At 40.8% G+C, this 27,828-nt stretch overlaps 1 protein-coding gene across 8 annotated transcripts in view; it reads right to left on the bottom strand.

The window, feature by feature from the left end:
* The window catches only part of trappc9 (trafficking protein particle complex subunit 9), a 551,561-nt gene that overhangs the window by 405,386 nt on the left and 118,347 nt on the right, over positions 1–27,828 (bottom strand). For all 8 annotated transcript variants that reach the window (XM_059979921.1, XM_059979908.1, XM_059979899.1 and 5 more), the window contains one exon: positions 15,786–15,918. In XM_059979921.1, coding sequence (XP_059835904.1) covers positions 15,786–15,918 — 133 coding nt within the window. The remainder of the gene's footprint in view (positions 1–15,785; positions 15,919–27,828) is intronic.

The following is a 27,828-nucleotide window of genomic DNA, read 5'->3' as shown; positions in this document are numbered from 1 at the left end:
CCAACAGACTCACAGGTGAAATGTCTCCTCACCTGGAAGGACTACTTGGGGCCCTGAATGGCCGTGAGGAAAATGGTGTCGGGACAGATGTGACACTTTTATGACAGCTTCAGATTATGCACATCTACTGTGCACAGTGCAGGTCATATTATCATAAGCATATAACACCAAAGTGGGTACAGAGCAGATTTGTAGGAATGTTGCCAGGAATAGAGACATTTTGTTATGTTCAAGTTTAATTGAATGGATAAGGGAGTTGTGCAGGGAGTAACCCCTGCAGAAAGTGGAAAGTTGGGGGGGCAGGGGGGGAGGAAAGATATGCTTGGTGGGGAAATCCCATTGGAGATAACGTATGTTACCAAGAATCACTGATGCAGAGGCTACTAGGTGGTAGTGAGGAACCTTATCCGTGGTGCAGTGACAGAAGGAAGGGTGAGGGCAGATATGTGTGAAATGGAAGAGATGTGGGTGAGGGCAGCATTGCTGGTAGAGGAAGGAAAAACCTTTTCTTTGAAGAAAGAAGACATTTCATTTGTTCTGAAATGAAAAGCCTCATTCTAAGAGCAGACGAGGCTGAGGCGATGGAACTGAGAGAATGGAATGACGATTTTCAAGTGACAGGGTGGGAAGAGGTATAGTCCAGCGAGCTGTGAGAATCAATGGGCTTGTAAATTATATCACTAGATAAATTGTCTCCAGAGACTGAGACAGAGAGATCTAGAAAAGGGAGGGAGGTGTTGGAAATAAACCAGGTAAATTTTAGGACATGGTGGAAATTAGAGGCAAAGCTGAAGTTGATGAGCTCAGCATGGGTGCAGGAAGCAGCATCAATGCAGTTGTCGATGCAGCATAGGAAGAGTTGGAGAATGATGCCGGTAACACACACAAAAGGCTGGAAAAACTCAGCAGGCCAGGCAGCATCTATGGCAATGAGAAGAGTTGACATTTCAGTCCAAGACCTTTTGGCAGGGCTCTTCTCCATAAGTGCTGCCTGGCCTGCTGACTTGCTCCAGCATTTTCTGTGTGGGGCTTGGATTTCCAGCATCTGCAGATTTTTCTCTTCTTTTGTGATTGGATTACTACACTACGAAACTTCTTCCAGGGTTGACTAGCCTTAAGTTTAAATCTTGCCTTCAACAGGAGTTCAGTGAAACCCTCTCATCTCTGCAGCCACAAGACCACAAGATATAGGAGCAGAAGTAGGCCATTCGGCAAACAAGTCTGCTCAATCATGGACTGATCCAATTCTTCCAGTCATCCCCAATTCCCTGCTTTCTCCCCAATCCTGGTTAATCAAGAAACTATCTATCTCTGCTTTAAATTGTTATGAATGTGCCACAACTCTGAGGGGCTGAAGGGTACAAAGTCGCCCCGTCCTTTTTGAGAATCGCAAGATTGCTATTAATTCAGGTCTGGGACCCAGGAAATGAGAGAGTATCCACAAGGTTTTGGAATGTGTCCTGGCCTCAGTGAAAACAAAACCCCTGATAACGGCTATTGTCTCTTGGAGACGGAATTGTGTATTGAGTACTGTACTATTCATTGAAGCCCCTCAGGGGATGACCAGAGTGGGCTGGTGGAGGGATTGCATCATCCCAACCTGATTGACATCTGAGACCCCGTGGGTAAGGATGAAAGAGGGTCTGGGGAACAACCCCTTTAGACGCACCAGGAGAAACGCTGGAAAGCCAGTGACAGTGTTTTATAGCGAATGCCAGTGAGGGCCCATGTGCGTCCTCCCTTGCCAGGGTAGCGGGCTCATCACGGAAGAAAGGCTCAGCTAAAGGAGAGCCCACAAGTGAACGGCCACACCAACGGGACTCCCGACGGATCAAAATCATAAAAAGGAAAGCCGGCAAGCTTCTAAAAATCTCTCTCTCGACTCCAACCAAGGCTGCAGCCTGCATGAACTGAGTGACTTTTATATTTCCATCGGACAATACATTTATCCCCTAGACAATGATAGAGCTATTTCTTATTGATTATTATTATACCTGCACTTTTAGATTTAGTATTGATGACGTATATTATCTGTATGTTTGCATTGATATTATTTTTGTGTATTTTTACTAATAAATACTTCCAAAAAAACGGGGGCCACATATATATCCCTTCTAAAATAAGGAGCCCAATACTACACACGAGTGCCTTCGAGAACCTCATCCCTGCTCTTTTATTCTATACCTCTAGAAATGAATGCCAACATTGCATTCGCCTTCTTCACCACCAACTCAACCTTGAGGTTAACCTTTAGGGTATCCTGCACAAGGACTCCCAAGTCCCTTTGCAACTGTGCACTTTGAATTCTCTCCTCATCCAAATAATAGCCTGCCCATTTATTTCTTTCACCAAAGTGCATGACCATACTCTTTCCAACATTCTATTTTATTTGCCACTTCTTTGCCCATTCCCCTAAACCATCTCAGTCTCTCTGTTTCCTCAGAACTACCTGCTCTTCAACCTATCTTTGTATCATCAGCAAATTTAGCCACAAATCCCATAGTCCAAATCACTGACATATATCGTAAAAAGTAGCGGTCCAAACACCAACCCCTGTGGAAATCCACTGGTAACCAGCAGCCAGCCAAAATAGGATCCCTTTATTCCCACTCTTTATTTTCTGCCGATCAACCAATGATCTACCCATGCCAGTAACTTCCCTGTAGTTCCATGGGCTCTTATCTTGCTAAGCAGCTTCATGTGCAACACCTTGTCAAAGGCCTTCTGAAAATCCAAGTACACCAAATCTACTACATCTCCTTTGTCTACCCTGCTTGTAATTTCCTCAAAAAATTGCAGTAGATTAATCAGACAGGATTTTCCTTTCAGGAAACCATGCTGGCCTTGGCCTATCTTGTCATGTGCCTCCAGATACTCAGTAACCTCAACCCTAACAATCGATTCCAACAACTTCCCAACCACTGGCATCAAACTTACAAGTCTGCAGTTTCCTTTCTGCTGCCTCCCACCCTTCTTAAACTGTGAAGAGTCCTTTCTTAGTTTCCTTCTGCAATTTTTTCTTTAAAGCTTCCCAATCATCTATCTTCCCACAAGCTTTGGCTTCCTTGTATACCCTCTCTTTTGCTTTTACTTTGGCTCCGATTTCACTTGTCAACCACAGTAGTGTTCTTCTTCCATTCGAAAATTTCTTCTTATTTGGAATATATCTTTCTTGTAGTTTCCTCATTTTTCACAGAAACTCCAGCCATTGCTGCTCTGCTGTCTTCCTACTAGTGTCCCCTTCCAGCCAATTTTAGCCAGTTCCCCTCTCATGCCATTGTAATTTCCTTTATTGCACTGAAATACCAACACATTGGAATTTAAATTCTCCTTCTCAACTTTCAAAGTGAACTCAATCATATTGTGATCTCTGTTCCCTTAAGAGGTCCTTAACTGTAAGCTCCCTTATCATCTCCGGATCATTGCACAACACCTAATCCAGCACAGCCGATCCCCCAGTGGGCTCAACAACAAGCTGTTCTAAAAAGCCATCCCTTAGACATTCTACAAGTTCTCTCCTGAGGTCCAGTACCGACCTGGTTTTCCCAATCCACTTTCATGTTAAAATTCCCAATGATTATCATGACATTGCCCTTCTGACACGTCTTTTCTATCTCCTGCTGTAATTCGTAATCCACATCCCGGCTGCAGTTTGGAGGCCTGTATACAACTGTCATTTGGGTCCTTTTACCCTTGACATTTCTTAAACTCAACCCATAGAGACTCTACACCTTCCGATCCTATGTAATTCCTTTCTAATGATTTAATATTATTTCCTTATAAAGAGGGCCACTCCACCCCCCACCTACTAACCTATCTTTCCAATATACCGTATATCATTGGACGTTCAGCTCCCAATGGAAGCCATCCTTTAGCCAAGTTTCAGAGATAGCCACAACATCATACTTGCCAAATTTCAATTTCAAGATCATCCATTTTACTTCTTATGCTGCATGCATTCAAATCTAGCACTTTCAGTCGAGTACTTGTTGTTTTCTGTTTTAACTGCACCACACCTCTATTGTCCTGTAACTCATTGCACTGGCTGTGATTTTGCCTCATCTCCTGCCTGTACTTTCTATCATCTCTGTGGTACCTGTCTTTGATTTATTTGTTTTCCCCATCCTCATCCCTATCACTCTGTTTCCCATTCCCCTGCCAAATTAGATTAAACCCTCCCTAACAGCTCTATTAAACCCTTCTGCTAGGATATTGGAAACCTTTGTATAACCCGTCCTTTTTCAACAGGCTGTACCTCCCCCAGAAAAGACTCCAATGATCCAGGAATTTGAAGCCCTGCCCCCTACACCAGCCTCTCAGCCATGCATTAATATGCCTAAACATGCTATTCTTGCACTTGTTAGCACATGGCACAGGGCAGCAATCCTAAGATTACTACCCTGAAGGTCCTAATTTTCAGCTTCCTACCTAACTCCCTGAATTCTCTCTTCAGGACCTCCTCCCTTTTTCTACCTATGTCATTGCTACCAACATGTACCAAGACTTCTGGCTATTCACCCTCTCCCTTCAAAATACTCTGCACTCGATCTGAGAAATTTGTACCCTGGCACATGGGAGGTAACACTCCATGAGGCTGACAGAACCTCCTGTCTGTTCCCCTCACTATAGAATCCCCTATGACTACTGCATTCCTCATCTTCCTCTTTCCCTTCTGTACCACGGAACCAGGCTTGGTGCCAGAGACCTGATCTGTTAGGTCACCCCCATCAACAGCGTGGCAATTACTGAGGGGCATGGCCACAGGGGTGCACTCTACTATCTGAGCTCTTCCCTTCCTTTCCCAGCCCTTGTACTGCATTCCATAAATGCTACCTGGCCTGATGAGTCCCTCCAGCAATCTGTGTGTATTGCTTGGATTTTGAGCAGCTGCAGATTTTCTCTTATGAATGATACCATTGTAGATTTGGAACATTAACTGTTCCATGCAGCCAACAAAAAGGGAGGCATAGCTGGGACCCATGTGAGTACCCACGGCTACACCTTTTGTTCGGAGGAAGTGGGAGGAGTCAAAAGAAGAAATTATTGAGAGTGAGGACCAATTCTGCCAGATGAAGGAAGTGGTGGTGAAGGGGAACAGATTGGGTCTGTTATCTAGAAAGGTGTGGAGAGTTTCAAGGCTCTCCTGATGGGGGATTGAGATGTATAGAGACTGAACATTCATGGTGAAAGTGAGATGATCAGGGCCAGGGAACTTGAAATCTTTGAAAAGATCCAGAGTGTGTGAAGTGTCATGGATGTAGGCAGGAAGGGACTGAACCAGGGGGGAGAAAACAGAATCAAGATATGTAGATATACATACTTGGTGGGGCAGGTACAAGCAGAAACAATGAGTCTACCTGTACAGGCAGATTTGTGGTTCTTGGGTAGAAGGTAGAAATGGGAGGTGAGGGGTAAGGGAACTGAGTTTGCTGGCAATGGATGGGAAATGCCCAGTGTTAATAAGGTCATTGATGGTGCATGTGACAAAGGCCTGGTGCTACTTACTGGGGTCCTGTTTGAGGGATAAGTAAGAGGAGATGTTTGTGAATTGTCTGGCTTCAGCAAGGTGGAGGTCAATCCGCCAAACTACTATAGCAACAACCTTATCTGCAGGTTTGATAGTAAGATTAGCATTAGTGCAGAGAGAGTGAAGAGCAATGTGTTTGGAAGGAGTGAGGTTAGAATTAGAGAGAGAAGTGGTAAAGTTGAGACAGTTAATGTCTCATCAGCTGTTAGCAATGAAAAGACCTAAAACTTGAAGACGACCAGAGTGGGATGTCCTGGAAGAGGAGGAGGGTTGAAGACGGTAAAAGTCAGTGGGGGTGGGGGGGGGGGTCATCGAAGCGGGCTGGAGTGTCCGTGCAAAGAAGTAAGAGACGGAGGCTGCAGAAGAAGAGCGCAGCGTCATGATGAGTGCGGAGTCACTGATGCGTGGGCACAGGCGTACAAAGGTGAGACCCTTACTCAGGACAGTATGTTCTGCCTCAGAAAGGGGAAAGGTCAGAGGGAATAGCGAAGATCAAGCACAAATGAGAGTTAGGATCAGGAGGGGTAGGTAGAGGGTTGCTTGTGTCTGAGGAGAGGGGAGGGTTGGGGTTTTCAGGGAAGGTGGGGGAGTAGGAAGATGGAGTCTCCAAGGACCCAAGAGCTGATGGTGCGACCTGAGGTCAGCATCAGGGATTGCAGTCTGAGGATATCTGTATCTGCCAGCATTGGAGATGGCAGGTTCAGCAGTCTGTAGTAGAGCAATCCTCTGATCCTTGCTGAATGTGTGAAAAGTGACGAACAAGCAATTGAAAGCATGGATTCGACACAGGATAAAGTATCGGACAGGTCCATTGCAGGCAACGGAGAAAGAATTCCGGAGTTGTGGAAGCAGTTGGGATAGGGTTACCAGGTACCTCCTCATGGCAGAAAGCGTGGCACAGAGAACATGGCAGGGGCAACAGCAGAAGGAGCAGTCGATTGAATGCGAGTACCTGGAGTCATCAGAAGCTCCGAATCAAGAAGCTTGAAAACTGATCTGGAAGCCATGTGGATTGATATGGTGGCAAAACATATTCCCAGGAAGGATACATGGCTGTGCTAGTGGGTTTGGGTGAGAACATGGTCAAAGAGTTAGAGGGAACCAGAGATCTCAGAGGGGGAACATTGAGAGAGGGTTTTACTGAACTCCCACTGAAGGGAAGATTTGAACTTTTTCAAAGTAGGCATCTCTGGAAGACAGTTGGCAGTAGTAGTAATAGCACAAAATCCAAGCAATAGAAAATACTGGAGGAACTCAGCAGGTCAAGCATCACAATGAAGAGGTTTGTCCCGAAACATCAACTATTTATCCATTTCCATAGAGGTCAGCTAACCTGAACTCCTACAGCATTTTGTTTGTGTTGCTCTAAATCCACACAGCCACGTTTTCCTGAATCCCATGCCTCCTAATGTTCTGAATGACCTAACCATAGTGAACTTTATCCAATGGCTTACTAAAATCCATGTACATCACATTCTTCAAAATGCTTTGTCACATTTTCAAAGAATTCAATCAGTCTCATGAAACGTGATCTATGCTACAGAAAGTCACGTTGACCATCCCTAATCAGACCATACTTCTCTAAAAAGTGTCTCTAAGAAACCTCTCCAATGATTTGCCCAACTCTCAAGTAAGACTCAATGGTCTATAATTCTCAGGGTGATCCCTACTCCCCTTCTTGAACAAAGGAATAACATTTGCCACCCTCTAATTATCTGGTACTATTCCTGTGGTCAGTGATGAGATCAAAGCCACAGCAGCCTTTTCCCTCATTTGCCATATTAATTTGGGGTATTTCCCATCCTGCTCTGGAGACTTATCAATTCTAATGTTTTCCAAAAGTTCTAGTACATTCTTTTTCTTACCATCATCATGTTAAGCATATTAGTTTGCATTTTGCTGCCCTCTCAAATGCTGAAGTCCTCCTCAATGGTGAATACTGAAACAAAATATTCATTAATAACTTCCCCTAACTCCTCCAGATCCAGGCACATGTTCGCTCTTCTATCCCTGATTGGTCATACCCTCCCTCTAGTCATCCTGCTGTTCTTCACATATATGTAAGACACTTTGGGGGCTTCCTTAATTCTATTCACAAAAGCCTTCTCATGCCCCAGTCAAGCTCTCCTAATACTATTCTTCAGATACTTCCCTAGATACCTTGCAACTCTCTGGAGCCCTGTCTGAACCTTGCTTCCTCGTGGCGAGATGTTTTAATCTCTTGGCAACCATGGTCATGCACCCACAATCATCACAGCAATATTTCATTCTGCGCTTCGCACTCCCTGAAGTACAAATAGAAGTAAATATACTAGAAATTTAAATTATAAATCATAATTAGAAAATAGAAAAGGGAAAGTAAGGTAGCGTAAGTCAGGTCTGGAAAAAAGGGGCGGGGGGAATTAAATAAATCAGGGATGGGGTAAGAAAGGGAGGAGGGGCATTAACAGAAATTAGAGAAATCAATGTTCATGCCATCAGGTTGGAGGCTACCTAGACAGAATATAAGGTGTTGTTCCTCCAACCTGAGTGTGGCTTCATCTTGACAGTAGAGGCAGCCATGGATAGACATAGCAGAATGGGAATGGGACGTGGAATTAAAATGTGTGGCCACTGGGAGATCCTGCTTTCTCTCTCTGCCCATCACTCTTTGCCTGTTCTCCATCTCCCTCTGGTGCTCCCCTCCCCTTTTCTTTCTCCCTAGCCCTCCCGTCCCATGATCCTATCCCTTCTCCAGCTCTGTATCCTTTTTGCCAATCACCTTGCCAGCTCTTAGTTTCACCCCACCCCTCCTGTCTTCTCCTATTATTTCAGATTTTCCCCTCCCCCTCTTACTTTCAAATCTCTTGCTATCTTTTCTTTCAGTTATCCTGACAAAGGGTCTCGGCCCGAAACGTCAACAGTGAGTCTTCCTATAGAAGCTGCCTGCTGCATTCCACCAGCATTTTGTGTGTGTTGCTTGAATTTCCAGCATCTGCAGATTTCCTCTTCTAAATGCCTATCCTTCCTCAGTCTCTCTGCATGCTGCATCTACCTACATAGCAATTGCCCAATCTTCTGTCCTATTACTCTGGTTCCCTTCCCCCTGCCAAATTAGTTTAAATCCTCCCCAACAACTCTAGAAAACCTGTCCATAAGGATATTGGTCATCCTCACATTCAGGTGTCCTTTTCTTATGGGCCATACCTTTCTCAGAAGAGATCCCAATGATCCACAAATCCAAACCCTGTTTGTTCTCCGCATCAATTCATCAGCAACACATTCATCTGCCAAATCATCCTATTCCTACACATGGCACAGGCAACAATCCAGAGATTACTCCCCTTGAGGTTCTACTTTTCAGCTTCCAACCTAGCTCTCTAGATTGTCTCTTCAGGACCTCATTCCTTTTTCTACCCAAGTCACTGGTATCAATATGTACCTCGACTTCTGGCTGCTCACCCTCCTCCTTTTCAAATAATATGGATGCAATCTGAATCGTAAAGGATGACCCTGGCAGCCGGAACCCATGGTGCTCATAGACCTCTGAAGTCAAATGCACTAGCACTGTCGAAGCTGCAAGGCAGTCAGTACTTCCTAGCATTAGTACCAAAGCCATCATTGTAAAAACACAGACCCGGCATCAGCTGTTTCGTACCCATGTACTGTTGCGGGCCTTGCTGACCAGGCTTAATCAGGTAGGGAAAGGAGAAGGAATGATGCACCTTTGCCTGGATGAGTGTAGACTATCAAACTCTGGAACTCTTCTCGAGAGCATTAGTGGAGACTATGCAAACTGATCAGGCATTTGCTCATGAAGAGTTCTTTAAAAATAAAACAAGGATGGCGATTTCCCAGGAGAGAAAGCATGTGGTCCATTCGCTCCAACTGCTTAGCATCACCAAGGCTGGGCAAGGAGAGCAACTGTTGGGTATGCTCAGACTGATGGTCCATAAGTTTGTAAAAGGTGAGTTTTCAGCAATCAATATTTATAGTGTTCAGGTGGATATTCTAGTCAACTCAACACATTCGCAGCCATGGAGTTGCTGAGCAACACTGCCACATTAGAAATATTTGGTGTTCTCAGTGGTGATTTCGCACAGCACAAATTGGGCCTCAGCTTGTACAAACAAAACAAAGGCATTTTGCTCACAAAACTCTGGCAGTTTCAAAGCGACTGCATTGGCCGACATGTTCAATAACTCTAGAGTCGTCCTAGAGCACTGGGGTCACCAAAGTGAAACCATACGGAACACTGAACACAAAGCGTGGTAGAAGTACCTTACATAATTACATCATCACATCAGACCAGCCTCTTAAAGTGAACCCCAACTCAATGTCAGAGGCTATGAATTATGTATATTTCCTCTGATTAATTACCAAACATGCCACCTGTCAATCAGCCAATTTTCTATCCACCTTCTAGCATCTTTCCTGTAATACCGTGGGCTCTTACCTTGTTTGCAGCCTCATGAGTGGCAGCTAGTCAAAAGCCTTCTGAAAATCCAAGTAAACAATATCTCCCCCTTTCCTTAAAGAATTGCAACAGATTTCCACTTAAGGAAACAATATTGACTTTGGGCTACTTAATCATACAGTATGCCTACAAGTACCCAAAATATCATCCTTAATATGACTCCAACATCTTTTCAACTACTGAGGTAAGGCTAACTGGCCTATAATTTCCTTTCTTCTGCCTCCCTAACTTCTTAAAGAGTGGAGTGACATCTGAAATTCTCCAGAATCATTCCAGAAATCTAGTAATTCTTGAAAAAAGTCATTACTAATGCCTCCACAAACTCTTCAGCTACCTCTTTCAGAATTCTGGGGTGTACTTTCTCTAGACCATGTGACTAATCTAACTTCAGATCTTTCAACTTCTCAAGATCCATCTTACTAATAGCAACTACACATCACTTCTGACCCTGACATGCTCGATGGTAAAGGCTGACACAAAGTACTTAAATTTTCCACCATTTTTGTCCCCTGATATCATCTCTCCAACATCATCTTCCGCCAGTCCAATATCCATTTTCACCTCTCTTTATCTGAAATAAACTTTTGGCATCCTTTGATATTTTTGGCTTTATTCTCTCCCCCTTCCAATCAACTTTGGATAGCTCCTCTCCCAAGCCTCTAATTCCCCTTATTCCACTGCAATATTGATACATCTGACTTTAGTTTCTCCCTCTCAAACTGTATGGTGAATCTTGTCATATTTTGATCAGTGTCTCCTAAGCATTCCATTACCTATGTTTCCTAATCACATCTGGTTCAATACACAACACCCAATCCAGAAATGCCTTTCCCTTAGTGAGCTCAACCACAAGTTACCTTGACCGTAAGGTACCTCGAAATCCCACATCTCACAGGAGGATCATTCCATGCCTGGAAGACCATCCTGCCTGCACTTCTTAGACCATAAGGCATAAGAGCAGAATTAGGCCATCTGGCACATCGAGTCTGTTCCACCATTTAATCATGGCTGATCCTTTTTTTAAAATCTTCTCCTCACCTCCAGTTCCTAACCTTCTCCCTGTAACCTTTGATGCCATGTCCAATCAAGAGTCTATCATACTCTGCCTTAATTACATCCAATGGCCTGGCCTCCAGACCTGCATGTAGCAACAAGTTCCATTAATTCACCAGCCTTTGGCTAAAGTAATTTCTCCACATCTCTGCTTTGAAAGGGCACCACTCTCTCCTGAAGCTGTGCCCTCTTGTCCTAGACTAGTGGTCACCAACATTTTTAAGCCCAAGATCCCCTACCTCGGCCTTAGTGAAAGGCAAGATTGACCCAACGAAATCGGTTAATCACACGCATACGCACCGGGCAGAAAAGACCAGAAGTAAAACCCTGCAACCCGGAAGTAGAAATAATCTATGTACACCAGGGGTCACCAACCTTTTTTGCACCACAGACCGGTTTAATATTGACAATTTTCTTGCAGACCAGCTGACGGGGGGGGGGAGGTTGTTAAACACAACCTAAATACAGCGATACTCAAAGTAGGTTCCTTATGTCCAGTCTATTCCGCAATTTAGTTTTCATGGCTATTAGCACTAGCTTCTGTCCCGCTTGCTCACTTTTTTTCCACTCAAAAAAATCTCAGTGGGTTTGTCTTTAAGTGCAGGGTGCTTGGACTCAAGGTACCGAAGCAGTTTTGAGGGCTTCTTTGCCTCATTAGACAGGCTCTGGGCCCGAACTCCAGCCTCCCGTCCATCCACTGCCAGATGCCTTGGCCTGGTGCGGATGGTCTTGGGTGGGATGAGAGGACAAGGTCAGAGCTGGAGGTCCCCATGCCGGGGCCACAGCAGTCGCAGTCCGGATGGAGTGACAGACCAAACGAGAAGTGCAACAGGGTGTGCACCCACCCTCTTGTAGGATCTATCGGTCGACAAAAGTTTGTTTCAGCAGATCACAGCGAGGTAGTTGTTCTGCTACTTACGAAACCCTGAGCCCGAATTAGGTTGTCTGCGAATATTTTAGCACCGCATTCCCCATGAACTTTCAGAGTGCTAAACAGGTTTAGAGGCGGTGCTCATCTGTCCACGCTCCAGGCCAGTACCAATGGCACTTCCCAATGGTCGCGCAAGGCACTTGGGTGTCACTGCGTTTAGGCAACTGATGACCTCGCGTGTATTCAACAACGGGCGTGACAGAGAATGAGGAAAGGTACAGCTGAGTCATATCATTTTCTCGTGGCCCAGTGGTTGGGGACCACTAAAGTACACTGTGTAGTGCTTGGCGGGGCAGCTACACACATGCGCACTGGGCAGAAAGAACGGAACTAAAATCCCACAACCTGGGAACAATCTCTCAACAGTATTTGTGTATTTGTTTTTCTTTTTTTGGGGGGATCTACTGGGAAAGTCTCAAAGATCAACCAGTCGATCATGATCGACGGGTTGGCAACCACTATCCTAGACTCTCCCGACATGGGAAATTTCCTTTCCACATTTGCTCTGTCTAAGCCTTTCAACATTCCAAAGATTTCAATGAGATCCCACTCATCCTTTTAAATTCCAGCAAGTACAGACCCAGAGCCATCAAATGTCTCTCGTATGATAACTCCTTGTGAATCTCCTCTGGACCCTCTCCAATGCCAGCACTTGTTTTCTAAGATGAGGGACCCAAAACTGTTCAAAATACTCAAGTGAGGCCTCACCAGTGCCTAATAAAGCCTCAGCATCACAGCCTTGCTCTTGTATTCTAGACCTCTTGAAATTAATGCTAACATGGCATTTGCCTTCCTCACCACCGACTTACCCTGCAAGTTAACCTTCAGAGTGTTCTGCACAAGGGCTCCCAAGTCCCTCTGCATCTCAGATTCCTGGATTTTCTCCCCCTTTAGAAAATATTCTGCACATTTATTTCTACTGCCAAAGTGCCATGCATTTTTCAACATTGTCTTTCATTTGCCATTTTCTTGCCCATTCTCCTAATCTGTCCAAGTCCTTCTGCATCCAACCCATTTCCTCAACACTACCTGCCCCTCCACCAATCTTCATATCATCTACATACTTGGCAATAAAGCCATCTATTCCATCATCTAAATCATTTATATACAGCATAAAAAGAAGTGGTCCCAACACCAACCCCTGCGGAATGTTATGCCTCTAACTTCTCAGACTTGAGTATCAATCTGCACCTGATCCCACCCAAACATGATGAGCCAAAGCCTGACCACTCTAGCACTGTCTTCTCCAAGAACAGCTGCTCCACTCAAACTTCACGTATTTTTCTTGCCCCTTGCTAATTAACTCTAGTTACTATTGACCCAAGCAATCTCCTGCTCTGTAGATAAGTCCGACAGGCTCCACTCGCTTTTTAAAACAGGTACATACTCAAACTGTTAAAAGTTCTGTATGAAAAGTTTTGTCTTGAAGGGTTAAAATGGCAGAGCTATTGTGCTACAAATTAATTTTACAAAGGCTAGTTATTCTCCTGCAAGTGTAAATTCTAATCCCATCTTTACAGTGCATATCAATTAATATAATCAACCATATGACTCTTAGCTTGGCATATAACCAGATTATTTCATTTTTTCATAATCAGTCTGATTGTCCAAAATGGGTGGCAATGGAGTTGAACTCTACCAAGAATAACTCTATTTCCGCACTTCTTGGATCTGCACTTCCTTGTCACTTGCCTAAGCTAATGGTTAATCCTCTTATTAGACATACTCTGGGAACATGGGCTCAGTTTAGAAAATTTAATGGCCTTCATAGTTTCTCTCTCTCTAGTCCTATCTTACATAATTATCTTTTCCTAACTTCTATGCAGACTTAACATTTCACGATTAGTATAGAATGGGCATTAGGCGCTTTGAAGATCTTTTCATAGACAATCGTTTTGCAACTTTTCAACAACTCTCTGTAAAGTTTAATCTACCTAATACCCATTTCTTTAGATACCTTCAAATTAGACATTTCATTAACCCTTTATTGTCTAATTTTCCTGAGGTGCCTGAGAAAAACGTTGTGGACCTGTTTCTTTGTATTAATCCATTGGGCAAAGGCTTAATATCTTTTATTCATGATAATTAGTGACCTTGAGGCGCCTCCCCTTTGATAAAATTAGAACTGCTTGGGAGCATGATCTAAATATTTCTTTATCCGATGCGGTTTGGGATTCAATTCTTAACTCAGTTAATTGAACCGCTTTATGTGCTTGCCACTGTCTTTTACAGTTTAAAGTTGTACATAGGGCTCACATGTTCAAAACTAAATTGTCGCGGTTTTATCCTGACATTGTCCTGTTTGCGACAAATGTAAAGGGGCCAAGGCTTCTCTTATTCATATGTACTGGGCTTGTCCTAGTTTAGGGAAATTTTGGACAGAAGTTTTTTTTTTAATCTTTATCCCATATTCTTAATTGCCATTTAGAACCTAATACTCTGATTGCCCTTTTTGGTACCTTGGGTGATCAGATATGCACTTGAGTCTGACTAAACATCAAACATTATCTTTTGCCTCTCTTTTGGCTAGATGCTTAGTTCTCCTTAGGTGCAGAGATGTTGCCCCACCCAATCATGCTCAATGGCTTAATGATATTATGTCCTGTTTAGATCTTGAAAAAAATTCATTACTCACTTCTCAACACTGACATAAAATTTCAAAAGGTGTGGGGACCTTTTCTTGGTTATTTTCATAACTCCTCTTTAGATTAAGCTTATTCTTTTTAATCCCTTACTTTCAACTTTCTTTCCCTCTGTAAGTTTTATGGTTTCTCCTTGATGGAAATTACAGTATAGTTTTTGTAGTAGGCATTATTATTTTTTTTATTTATATTTACATTTTTGGGGGGGGTTGAATGCTCTCTATTTTTTTTTTAGATATTGTAATGGTTGGTCTGGAGGTTTCCAGTGGGTGGGAGGGGAGGATACTAACTTTATGTGATTTTATTCTGGGTGCTGTTTCCTTATTGCTATGAATTATACTGTTGATATGTTTATTTTGAACAGTATTAATTCTCATTTTGCTGATGGTTTTTTTTTCTTTGAAGTTGGTTTGTAGAAATGCATTAAAAAAATCAATTAAAAAACCAGATTATTTGTGTCATTTTGCAATTGCCTTTAATTTCCACAACTTTTTCCAGATATGCATAATCCATTCCCCCACCCCATGCAAAGAGAAAGGATATTCTGTTCTCAATAGTATTAAATAAAGTCATGACTGCTTACACACAACTTTTCTTGCCACTGCTTTTGAGATGGATGAAGATGTTCAATACTGAGAAATGACTTACAATGATTGTTAGCAAATCTAACTGCTCTGCCCACATCTGTGAACTGAAAATAGGCATTAAACTGCACATCTATTCAAAGTAATTTCTATATCATGGGAAAAAAATAATCAAATCCACCTATACTGAAAAGGTGAGTGATGCAAACCTCCATTTCTAACCAAGGAATAAATCAGTTTGTGTTCTGCTGCAATAACTGAATGGCTGGGTGCTCTTCATTGCATGCACAAGTGCAAATAACATTCACATACAGTACTCCTGCAATAACGTTAGTCTTTCAAAATAACAAAACTTGTGTTTGTAAAACATATTGTAATAAGTTTGCAGTGTAGCACTGAAGCAGCAACAATGAATTCATCTACAACCTTATTTATCAGTAAGCTATTTGAAAAATCATATTCAATGCTAGACTTATTTACATAACAGCATAAACAGAACATAACAATTCAATGGTGCCAAGCACAAACAGAAGTGGAGAAAAAGTATGTGAAATTTACAAGGGCATGAATGCTTCAATTTAAGATCTCCTACCGTGGCAAAGAGGTAGTAATTTGTAGTCGTGGTAAAGCGGGGACAACTTCCACAGTGCAGCCATTAACTTTCACTCCAGACAAATTTTCTAACAGGCAGTCACTAGACACACCAAAAACAGATGTTTGGTAACCTAAAAACACCACAACCAATCAGTTAAAAAAAAATCATAGAAAACTGTCGTAAATGTCTTTTTATAATGACCATACTGGGATATTAAAGGTCAAACACTTCTAAAAGCTATCAAAAAAGATATCCAAGTAAAATTTAACTAGCGTATATTGAGATGACTGCATTAATTGCATTAATTCCTGTGAGACTTATACTTATAAAATCAAAATTATTCAAATCCCAAAATTCAATGTTTTCCAACTCCGTGAAACCATTTTCAATAACAAGGTACCAGTTTACTTTTAGCAGTCTGCTTAATATTGCATTTGATATTTATAACATGTACATACAGTAAAATACACTATTTGCATCAATGATCATTGTCTGAGCATGTGCTGGGGGCAGCCTACAAGTGCTGGGGGCTATCCTTCTGGCACCAAGATAGCATGACCATAACTTAATAAAACTTACTAACTCATACGCCTTTGAAATGTGGCAAGAAACCAGAGCATCAGGAAGAAACTCACATGGTCATGGGGAGAACATAAGAAACTCCTTACAGACAGAAGCAGGAATTGAACCCCCCCCCCCCCAATCACTGATGCTGTGGAGCATTATGCTAACCACTGCACTATCATACTGCCACAGGCTGAACAGTAAACCTGCGATACGCAGGAGAGCAGAGTGATTCCATACTCACCTGGAGGGAAGCTGCAAAATAACCGAGTCAAGCTGACTATGTTAACACAAGGCAAAAAATAAATTTCCCATTATTTGGTAAGATAAATTTTGATTTCTGGTTCTGATACAAAGCAACAAAAACTTTGAGAAATAAGAAAAAGGAAAAACTTTTTAACCTGGAGTGTAAAATAAAGTGGTAATATTCAAAGTTTTAAAAAACATTTTGAATTATTAGTATACATGTTACTTGAATTTTTAGTTGGCTCCTATGAGTTATGGCTGGGACAAACAAAAAGTATATAATATAAAACACCCAAAATACAAGTTCATAGGAACTTTAGTAGTGTCAAACTGTTGAATGTTATCCCCATTAATACACCAAAACACTGTAGAGTGACCTCTGCTTAATTGAAGGTACAAGGTAACTCATTTTATGATGGCAGAGCACAACTATTCCTAAATAAAAGGGCAATTACAAATTCCCAACCCACACCTAAGAATTGAAACAAGCATAGATAAATTTATAACATTTTGGTGTATACTTCATGAAATTCAACTGTTTTAAGCTTATAATTCTAAGACAAGATATCATGGGGCTTCAAATCTATCAATATGATATAAGCTCACAGAGAGTTAGAAAAATTAAATCATAAAACTGCAGTGCAATTGGTTATATTGGACTCTGAACATATTCAGAAGCTGAAAAATTGCTTACAATATTCTAATCTATGGTTTTCTCCATTCTGATATTCTTAAGAAATTCATTTAAATCAACACGAATAGTCTGACAGCCTAGTAATTTAATGTGACGATATAATGAATAAAGCTCATTTTTATCCTTCTACTGCAGGTCTTTCATGCACAAGATTAGGCTTTCTAATGCCATGAACTGCAGGCTTGTGTAATAAGGTAAAGTTCTGAGAATAGGAATGGATAACTGGCAAATTACCCAAAAGATAACAGACTGCAGAAAGCCCACCTGTCCAATGATGAAACTACTGGGAATCAAAGACCAAAGCAAAATAATTTGTTTCCTGGACTACAACAGAGCTACATCTGCTATATGAGCAGCAGCAGATGTATACTCATGACTAAGACTGGGTTCCAGATATGAAAAAATACTCATATAATGTGCATATACAAGACCATAAGACAAAAATGTATTAATAGTTGTGATCAGTTTTTCACTGCAATATCATAATAGGCATCGCAGAATCATGGCTGAAAGATTATTGCAAGGAGCTCAGTGTCTAAGGATACACACTGTATCAAAAGGATAGGCAGGAAGATAGGAGGGATGGTGTTGCTCTGTTGGTAAAAGATGAAACTGAATCAATGGAAAGAGATGACATGGTTGGAAAGTGTTGAATCATTGTGAAGAGAGTTAAGGAACTGCAAGGGTATACAGACCCCCAAACAGCAGTAAGGATGCGGGCTATAAATTACAATGGGAGATAGAAAATGGATATCAAAGGGCAATGTTACAATGGTCATGAGGGACTTCAATATGCAGGTACAGTGGTACTAGAAAGTGAATCCTGTGGAATTTTCTTTATTTTTGCATAAATATGACCTAAAATGCAATCAGATCTTCACACAAGTCCTAACACTAGGTAAAAAGAACCCAATTAAATAACACAAAAAATATTATACTTGTTCATTTATTTTTGAGAAAATGATCCAATATTACATGCATTTGCTGGAAAACCTCTGGTGTAATGCCTTCTATAAAAGCCACTTGGAGTCAGGTGTTCCAATCAATCAAATGAAATTGGAGGTGTGGGCTGCAGAGGTGCCCTGCCCAATGAAAAAGACACAGAGTCAGGTTACTGACAGAACCTGCTCTTCTACAGAAAGGTCTGTTTATGTGTACCATGCCTCATACAACTTTCAGAGCACTTTCGAAGAACAATTGTGGAGATACATGAAGCTGAAAAAGGCTATAAAATCATTTCTAGAGCTGAGTGTTCAGTCCACACTAAATGAAATTGCTGGTAACTAGTGGTGTTCCACAGGGGTCTGTGGTGGGACTGATTCTTTTTATGTTATATGTCAATGCTTTGGATGATAGAATTGATAGGTTTGATGCAAAGTTTGCAGACGATAAGAAGACAAATGGAGAGGCAAGCAGATTTGAGGAAGTGGAGAAGCTACAGATTAGGAGAATGGGCAAAAGAAGTGGCAGACGGAATGCAGTCAGAAACTGTATGGTAATGCACTTTCATAGAAGAATTAAAAGGTTAATTATTTTCTAAATAGTTCAGCTTGGTGACACAATAATATCAGTGCCAGACTCCAGAGCGAAGGTTCCCGAGTTCAAATCCAAGTCAGGTTGAGTGTTGAGCTAGCAAATCGGCCTCGTAAAAACATGAATAGCTTCCTACGGAAACACCGTCAAAAAGTATGAGCCCCGATAACTCCACTTCCGAGTTAAGGGCTCATGCTTCTTCTTATTATTTTCTAAATGGAAAGGCACAAATGGACTTGGGAGACCTTGTGCAAGATTTCTTGAAGGTTAATTTGCAGGTTGAGCCTATGGTGAGGAAGGCAAACGCAATGTTGGCATTCATTTCAACAGGACTGGAATATAAAGCAAGGATGTAATATTGAAACTTTATAAAGCCCTGCTAAGGAAACACTTGGAGTATTGTGAGCAGGTTTGTGTCCCTTATCTTAGAAAAGATGTACTGAACCTGAAGAGGGTTCAAAGGAGGTTCACAAAATTGATTCCAGAATTGAATGGCTTGTCATATGAAGAGTGTTTAATGGCTCTCGGCCGGTGTTCATTAGAATTCAGAAGAGTGAGGGATGACCTCATTGAAACCTATCAAATGGTAAAAGGCATTGATAGAGTGGATGTGGAAGGGGTATTTTCAATGGTGGGAGAGTCTAAGACCAGAGGACACAGCCTCAGACTAGAGGGGCAATCTTTTAGAATGGAGGTGAGGAGGAATTTCTTTGGTCAGAGAGTGGAAATCTGTGGAATTCTTTGCCACAGGCAGCTGTGGAGGCCAAGTCTTTGTGTATATTTAAGTCAGAAGTTGATAGATTCTTGATTTGTCAGGGCATGAAGGAATACCGGCAGAAGGCAGGAGATTGGGGTTGAGAGGAAAATTAAATCAGCCATGATTAAATGGTGGAGCAGATGGGCTAAATGGCCTAATTCTGCTTCTTTATTTTGTCGTCTTAAGCAAACTCTCAACCAATTAGGGAAATAAATTCAGGCTTAATTGATGCAAATAAACCCATCATACAGCAAGCCTGATAAACAAGTCTAATAAATCTGATGTTTATCATCATGTTATTGTTTCAATTCAATTTGGGAGCAGATTCACAAATACAAAAAAAAAATCAGGATTCAGTTGTATTGGCAATAGAAGTATGAAATAATACAGCATCTACAACTGAGAATTGTAAGTAAAAGAAAATTTGTCAGCAAAGTATTGGAAAGTAATATATAACAGCACCCCAAACCTAAAATGTTGGGTGACAGCTGAAATTTAGAAAGTATCATAAGCTTATAATTCTAAGTAACACCAATGTAAATTACTTTATTGGAAACATTCTGCACTGTAGTTAATTTAAGATGTTAATGTTTAGTTCAAAATCAAATCAAAGGAAATTAGATGTTAAATACTCAAAAATTGTATTTTACTCTACACAGAAAGAAGAAAAAGGTGCTAACAATTAAATCAATACAAATAATAAATTCACAGATAAACATTTGGATTAAGGTTAGTAAGTAAAGGACCAATAAACTATTCTTTAAACAAGCACACATAATTCAGGGAAAAATACACCATTCTTATCATGGATGAGAACACAAACTGTATTCATGGGGAAACTTTGAGGGGTAAAATAAAAGGACATAAGTTCACTATCCAACTGGCAGCAGTAAAATAACAGACCAACATATTTTTTCCATTTCCTGAGAATGGCAAAAGCCTACATGTTTGAAAAGTGGTGATGAATCTACAGTATATGGAGGACTGTTTTCTCAACAATATGCTCCACAATCAAAAAATGTTCAGGATGTCTAAATTAACTAATGACCTAGATTTAATTAACAGCCTAAAATTGTTTTGTAGTGATCAAAATCTACAACAGTTCAATGGATTGGTAAAAAAATTTACAACATGAAAAACGTTCACAAATCACTACCCAAAATTTTGAGATACAGAATAAAGCTTCTCACAAAATGAGACAGAAAAAATAATAAGTAAACAGTTTTTCCTAACTCACATTTCTTGATGAACGCACAGATGATACACGTTCTCATTACAGAAAATTGTTATACTGTTCTCTAGAAATGTGATGCTACCCCCAGCTGTTAAATGGGTTTGCCTGAATGGGGAAAAGACATGACACTTGCCATGGAATATGAGACACAACTACATAATTAGGCTCCTTGCCCATTGAGTCTCCTACACCAAGCAATTATAGCTATTTTTTAAACCCCTTTCTCCCACCTTCTCTCTGTAACTCTTACCAATCAAGAACCTATCAATCTTCAACATAAGTACACACAATTACTTGACCCCACATTTCTCTATTCTGTATATCATCTTCCACTTCCAACTCTCCCAACCCTGTCCAAGTCCTTCTGGAGAATTCCTGCCTCTGCAACACCATCAGTTCCTCCACATCTGCAAGTCTAATTAACGAATTTAGCTACAATCCCATCAGGATAAGAAAATGTTGAAGTTTATGCAGAATTGCTAAATAACCTGCAAATTCAGCACCAACATAGAACTCTAACAAATAACAAGCAAGGAAGCAAAATTACAATTTATAGATCAGTTTTTCAGGTATTGGTGGACAGAACCAAATTTTGGCATTTTAAATGAGCACATCATCGTAATGTAAAGAAAATTTGTTTAGGCAATTACTATTCACAGATAAAAAGAAATTTTGTTTTCAGGCCAAATGATTTAGTAAGTACTATTCACACCTTAGTTTCCATTAAACTAAGTTCAAATTTAGGTTCATTCGAATTATTGACATAAGAAATAAGAGAGAAACACTAGATGTGCTGTATTTGGATTTTCAGGATTTTTTTGATAAAGTCCATATCAAAAGTTACTGTGCAAAGTTAATGTAAATAGGAACGGAGACAATATACTGGCATGGTCTGAAAATTGGTTGCCAGACCACAAATAATAAAAAAATGACTTTTTCATACCGTAAGGCAGTGATAATTGAAGTATCACAGGGATCAATGCTTGAGCCTAAGCTACTCACAACTTGTAATAATCATATAGATAAGGAAACAATGTAATTATTTCCAAGTTGGCCAATGAAGCTTGGTAGAATGATGAATTGTGAAGGCGATGCTGAGTCTCCAAGGCAACAGAGAAAAACTGACCAAGTGGGTCACTAACATAGATAAATGGGACATAGCCTTCACAAGTTCCTTGGTTTGCTCCCCACTTTGGCAGAAAATTGGAAGGCCATGGATTAATAAATGATGATAAATTTGGGTATGTACAAAAGGTATCTGGCTAACTTTTGTACAGCTATCACTGAAACAAATATGCAAGAGTGGCAAACATTTCAGGCAACAAATCAGATGCTGGACTTCACTACAAGAGGTTTGAATACAAGAACACAGACGTCCCTTTACAATATGGTGAGACCATACCTGGTGTATTTTGCTCAGTTCTACTCACAATACCAAACGGAAGGAAAATCTTACGACGTAGTAATTGCCATGAAACATTATTGAATTAATTCCGAACATCATGGAACTATTGTAAAAAAAAACAGACTAGACTGACAAGGCATGATCCTATATATATTGTGTGCAGCAGAGGCCAAAATAAACCACATTTCTCCCTTTTACTTCTACCAATTTTATTGTCAATAAAAATCCTAGTAGGTTTGCCAAACACCATTTTCTTTTCATAAATCTATGTTGATTTTCTAGTCTCATTAATATTTTCCAAAGTGTTCTGTCATCATACCCTTTATAAATAGAGACTCAACAAAATTACAAAACTCTGACACAGCTTGACAGTTTAGGTGCAAATAAAACATCTTTGATTGTAAAATACTGGAGCAGAATTAGGTCATTTGGTCCATCAAGTCCGTTCTGACATTCTATCATGGATGATCCATTTTTTCTCTCAACTCTAATCTCTTGCTTTCTCCCCACATCCCTTCATGCCCTAACTAATCAAGAATCTATCAACCTCTGGCTAAAGAAATTCCTTCTCATCTGCATTCTAAAACGATATCACTCTATCCATGAGGCTATGTCCTCTGATTTTAGACTCTCCCACCAGAGGAAACATCCTCTCCATATCCACTATATCAAGGCCTTTCAACATTCAATAGGTTTCAAAGAGGTCACCCCTCATTTTTCTGGGTTCCAGTGAGTTGAGGCCCGGAGCCAGCAAACGCTCCGGATATGATAACATTTTCAATGCTGGAATCTTTTTCATGAACAAGAGAAAATCTGCAGATGCTGGAAATCCAAGCAACACCACACTAAATGCTGGAGGAACTCAGCAGACCTCTTTTGAACACTCTCCAATGTAAGCACATCCTTTCTTAGATAAGGGGCCCGAAACTGTTCACAATACTCCAAGTAAGGCCTCACTGTTGCTTTATAAAGCCTCAATATTATATCCTTGCTTTTATATTCTAGTCCTCTTGAAATGAATGCTAATATCGCATTTGCTTTCTTCATCACCAACTCAACCTGCAAATTAACCTTTAAAGAATCCTGCACGAGGACCCCCAAGTTCCATTGCACCTCAGATTTTTGAATTTTCTTTTCATTTTGAAATAGTCAACCCTTTCATTTCTACTACTAAAATGCATGACCATACACTTCCTACACTGTATTCCATCTGCTACTTCTTGCCCATTCTCCTAATCTGTCCAAATCCTTCTGTAGCCTCTCTACTTCCTCAAAACTAGCTGTCCCTCTACCTCTTTGTATCGTCTGCAAAGTTGGCCACAAAGCCATCAGTTCCATCATCCAAATCATTGATATATAATGCACAAAGTAACTGTCCCAACATAAACCCCTGTGGAACAGCACCAGTTACTGGCAGCCAACCAGAAAAGGCTCCTTTTATTCCCACTCTTTCCCTCCTGCCAATCAGCCACTGTTCAATCCATGCTAGTGTATTTCCTGTAAATACCATAGGGTTTTCACTTATTAACGAGCCTCATGCGACACAACGTCAAAGGACTTCTGAAAATACAAGTATATAACATCAACCAATTATCCTTGGTCAATCCTGGTTGGTATTTCTTCAAAGATTTCCAACAAATTTCTCAGGCAAGATTTTCCCTTGATGAAACCATGCTGACTACAACATATTTTATCATGTGCCTCCAAGTACCCCAAAACCACATCCTTAACAAATCAACTCCAACAGCTTCCCAACCAGAGGTCAGACTGATTCTTGAAAGTTCATTACTAATGCCTCCACAATCTTCTCAACCACCTCTTTCAGAACCCTGGGCTGTAAACCATTTAGTCCAGGTGACTTATCTAACTTCAGATCTTCCAGTTTCCCAAGAAATTTCTCCCTAGTAATGGCAACTTCACATACTTCTGCCCTCTGACACTCTCAAACTTGCAACACACTGCTAGCATTTCCACAGAGACTAATGCAAAGAAGACTAATACTAGTGTACAAGATGATGAGAGGCATTGATCTTGTGGATAGTTAGAGACTTTTTCCCAGGGCTGAAATGGTTACCACAAGAGGACACAGGTCTAAAGTGCTAGGGAGTAGATATAGAAGAGATGTCAGGGGTAAGTTTTTTTACTCAGAGAGTGGTGAGTGCGTGGAATGGGCTGCCGGCAACGGTGGTGGAGGCGGATACAATAGGGCCGTTTAAGAGACTTTTGGAGCTCAGAAAAATTTAGGCCTATAGGTAGGCCTAGTAATTTCTAAGGTAAGGACATGTTCGGCACAACTTTGTGGGCTGAGGGCCTGAATCATGCAGTAGGTTCTCTACGTTTCTAAAATACTTATCTCGTTCTTCCATAATTTCCTTGTCCCCCATTACAAACTTTCCAGCATAATTTTCCAGTCATCCAAAATCCATTTTCACCTCTCCTTTACACTTCATCTATCTGAACAAACTTCTGATATCTTCTTTAAAATTAATGGCTAGTTTACCTTCGTATTCCACCTTTTCTCTCTTTATATCTTTTTTAGTTGCCATCTGATTCTTAAAAGTTTTACAATCTTCTAACTTTCCACCAATTTTTGCTCTATTATATTCCCTTTCTTTAGCTTTTATATTGGCTTCAGTTTCTCTCGTCAGTCACAGTTGTGTAATCCTGCCTTTAGAATACTATTTCTTTGCAATGTATATATCCTGCGCCTCCAAATTGCTCCCAGAAATTCTAACCATTGCTGCTCTGGCATCATCCCTGTAAGTGGTCCCTTTCAATCAATTTTGGCCACCTCTCATCCCTCTGTAAATCCCTTTACATCCCTATAATATTGACACATCTGATTTTAGCTCCTTCCTCTCAAATCGTAGTGTGAATTCTATCATATTATGATCACTTGCCACTAAAGGTTCCTTTACCTCAAGTTCTCTAATCCATTCCGGTTCATTGCGCAACACCTAATCCAGAGTAGCCGATCCCCTGGTGGGTTCAACCACAAGCTGATCTAAAAAGCCATCTCACAGGCATTCTACAAATTCTCCCCTCTTGGGATCCAGCATCAACCTGACTTTTCCAATCTACCTACATATTGAAATCCCTCATGACTATTGTAACATTACCCTTTTAACATACATTTTCTATCTCCCATTGTAATTTGTAGATCACAGTCTTACTACTGCTTGGGGATCTGTCATACATGCCAATCTATAACTGTGCTACAAGTTCATCCATCTTATTCTGTGTACTGTATGCATTCAAATATAACACTTCCAGCCCTCTGTTCACCCTTTTTGATTTTGTCTGCCTTCTACATTCAACTCATCCCATTGTCTGCAACTTCGCCCCATCATCAGCGTCTCCCTGTTAGCAGTCTCACTACAGGCATCCTCTGTTTGTAATCCAACCACCCCATCTTCAGCACAATCACACCAGTTCCCATCCCTGTGCCAAATTAATTTAAAACCTCCCAAGCAGCTCTAACAAACCCGCCCACAAGGATACTGTCTCCCTTGGGTTCAGGTGTAATCTGTCCGTAGAATCAAGGAAGCATCAATTCAGGATGTGGGTTCAGACATCGACAAAGAAAGATTTATTCACCCAAACAATAGCAAACTCTAAGAATTCTGATCACAGAAGGCTGATGAGATTAGGAGAAAATTATCTTACTATCTAGATTTCTAGAAATAAAAGTCAAAGTAAATGGGAAAACAGCAGGAATATAACACTGAAATAGAGAATCAGTCAGAATTGTATTGAATGGCAGAGCAGGCTGAAAGGGATAAATGGCTTACTTATGTTCCTATTTTCTATGCCAAAACATCAATAGACATCCCTACTTCTGATTTTATGATGGAAAGGTTAGTTATAGAACACTGAAGCAGATGAAGATAAATAGATCTAACACTCCTGCAGTCTTGCACTGAAGCTCCCCCTCTGTAATATATGCTGCTGCTTCCTCTGACTCGTCACACCTATCAACTTCTAGCTTGTTATCCTTCCCCTCCTCCATCTTCATATTCTGGCATTATCCCTTTCCTTTCCAGTACTGATGAAGGGTTTTGTCACAAAAGCAACTGTTTATTCATTTTCATAGATGCTGCCTGACCTACTGAGTTGCTCCAGCATTTTGAGTGTAGCAGCATCTGCAGAATCTTGTTTTACGATTTGCTGATCCACTGCGAAATTTTTTGAGATGTGTCTACCCTAAGTAATTTAAAATCCTCTTCAAAAGTTGTTTAGTGAGACCCTCTCACTGCTCCCCCTTGATGATCTCTGCTGCCCTCTGACTCTTTGCACCTGTCACCTTCTAGCAAGTTCCCTTCCCCCCTCACCTTTTTATTCTGACTTCTTCACCCTTCACTTCCAATCCTGATGAAGGTTCTTAGCCTGAAACAACTACTCTTTGTTCATCTTCATAGATGCTGCCTGACCTGCTGCTGAGTTCTTCCAGTATTTTTTGTGTTGCTCAATAATTTCAGTATCTATATAATTTGTGTTGTAGTTTGAATTTGAATTATAGCTCTGAGCACAACATGCCTAAGCAATTTTTCAATTTAGCCATTGTACTAACGGAAAGGAAGTGCCTGTAGGTACTGGAGTGTACGCTTTCAGTAAACTCAATCCTCAATCTTTTGGATAAAGAGGACGACCAATTTATCTTGTATGAATAGAGACAGACGAAGATCCTCTTCTGTGCACCCAATTTACCGCATCATATCCAAGAAAAAGAGAAATATGCTCAAAAACTGTTCTAAATATAACAATACATAAAACAATTTAAATACCACTGAATATATTGATGATTACAAGCAGTTACCAGCATAAAAACTACATTGCAGCTGTGTAAACAAAGATCACACTTTTAATAACAGCAGCTGCAATGTTACACAAGGAGCCAGTTGGCGTACATGGTCTGAATATTCACTGTATTTTACACAGGTTCCCAAGTGCGTACACGTATACAGATATTTGCTCGCCAACATTTCAAATGGAGCCTGGGAACAAATTCATATGTAGGCAGGTCCACAAATTGCATATGAATGGCTAAAGAGAACATAATGCCCTCTAGTAGAAATGATATTTTCCTTGTTATGTCCAATATATTCCTATATTCTTCGTGAAAGCCAGTGTTCTCAACACTTTCACTCTAGGATGCATAATGAGTCAAGCTGGTTGAATATTGATTTCTGTGATGCATTTGGGCTCATGTGGAAGCAAATCTGATTTGGCCACCTGTCACTTCTGGCTGAATATGGTAATGAATACTTCCACATTCATGCTGGGTCTGTCATTAGGGATAAGAATATTCTTAGATCTCGTGCATCCATTTCTTCTTGTATAATTGTCTTCCACTTTATTCAGAATAAAATGTGACAGAATTACAAGGATCTGATCTGTGACCACATAGCCACGTGAACTGCATGGCAAGCACATGTAGCCCAGTATTGCAGCTTCATCAAATTTGCATCTGTTTTAAAGCTTCTCTCCCCAATTTTCTGGTGCTGCTCTCCGCATGCCCTTCTGGACTCTCCAATGAACTTGGATCAATCACTGACTTGATTGCAATTGGAGGACTAACTGATGCTGCAAACAAGGCTCAGAGGTGGT

The sequence above is a fragment of the Hypanus sabinus genome, chromosome 1, assembly GCF_030144855.1.
Source record: "Hypanus sabinus isolate sHypSab1 chromosome 1, sHypSab1.hap1, whole genome shotgun sequence".
NCBI classification, from domain to species: Eukaryota; Metazoa; Chordata; class Chondrichthyes; order Myliobatiformes; family Dasyatidae; genus Hypanus; species Hypanus sabinus.
Note: the sequence above shows the minus strand (reverse complement) of the source record. Positions and strands in the feature narration are given on the sequence as shown.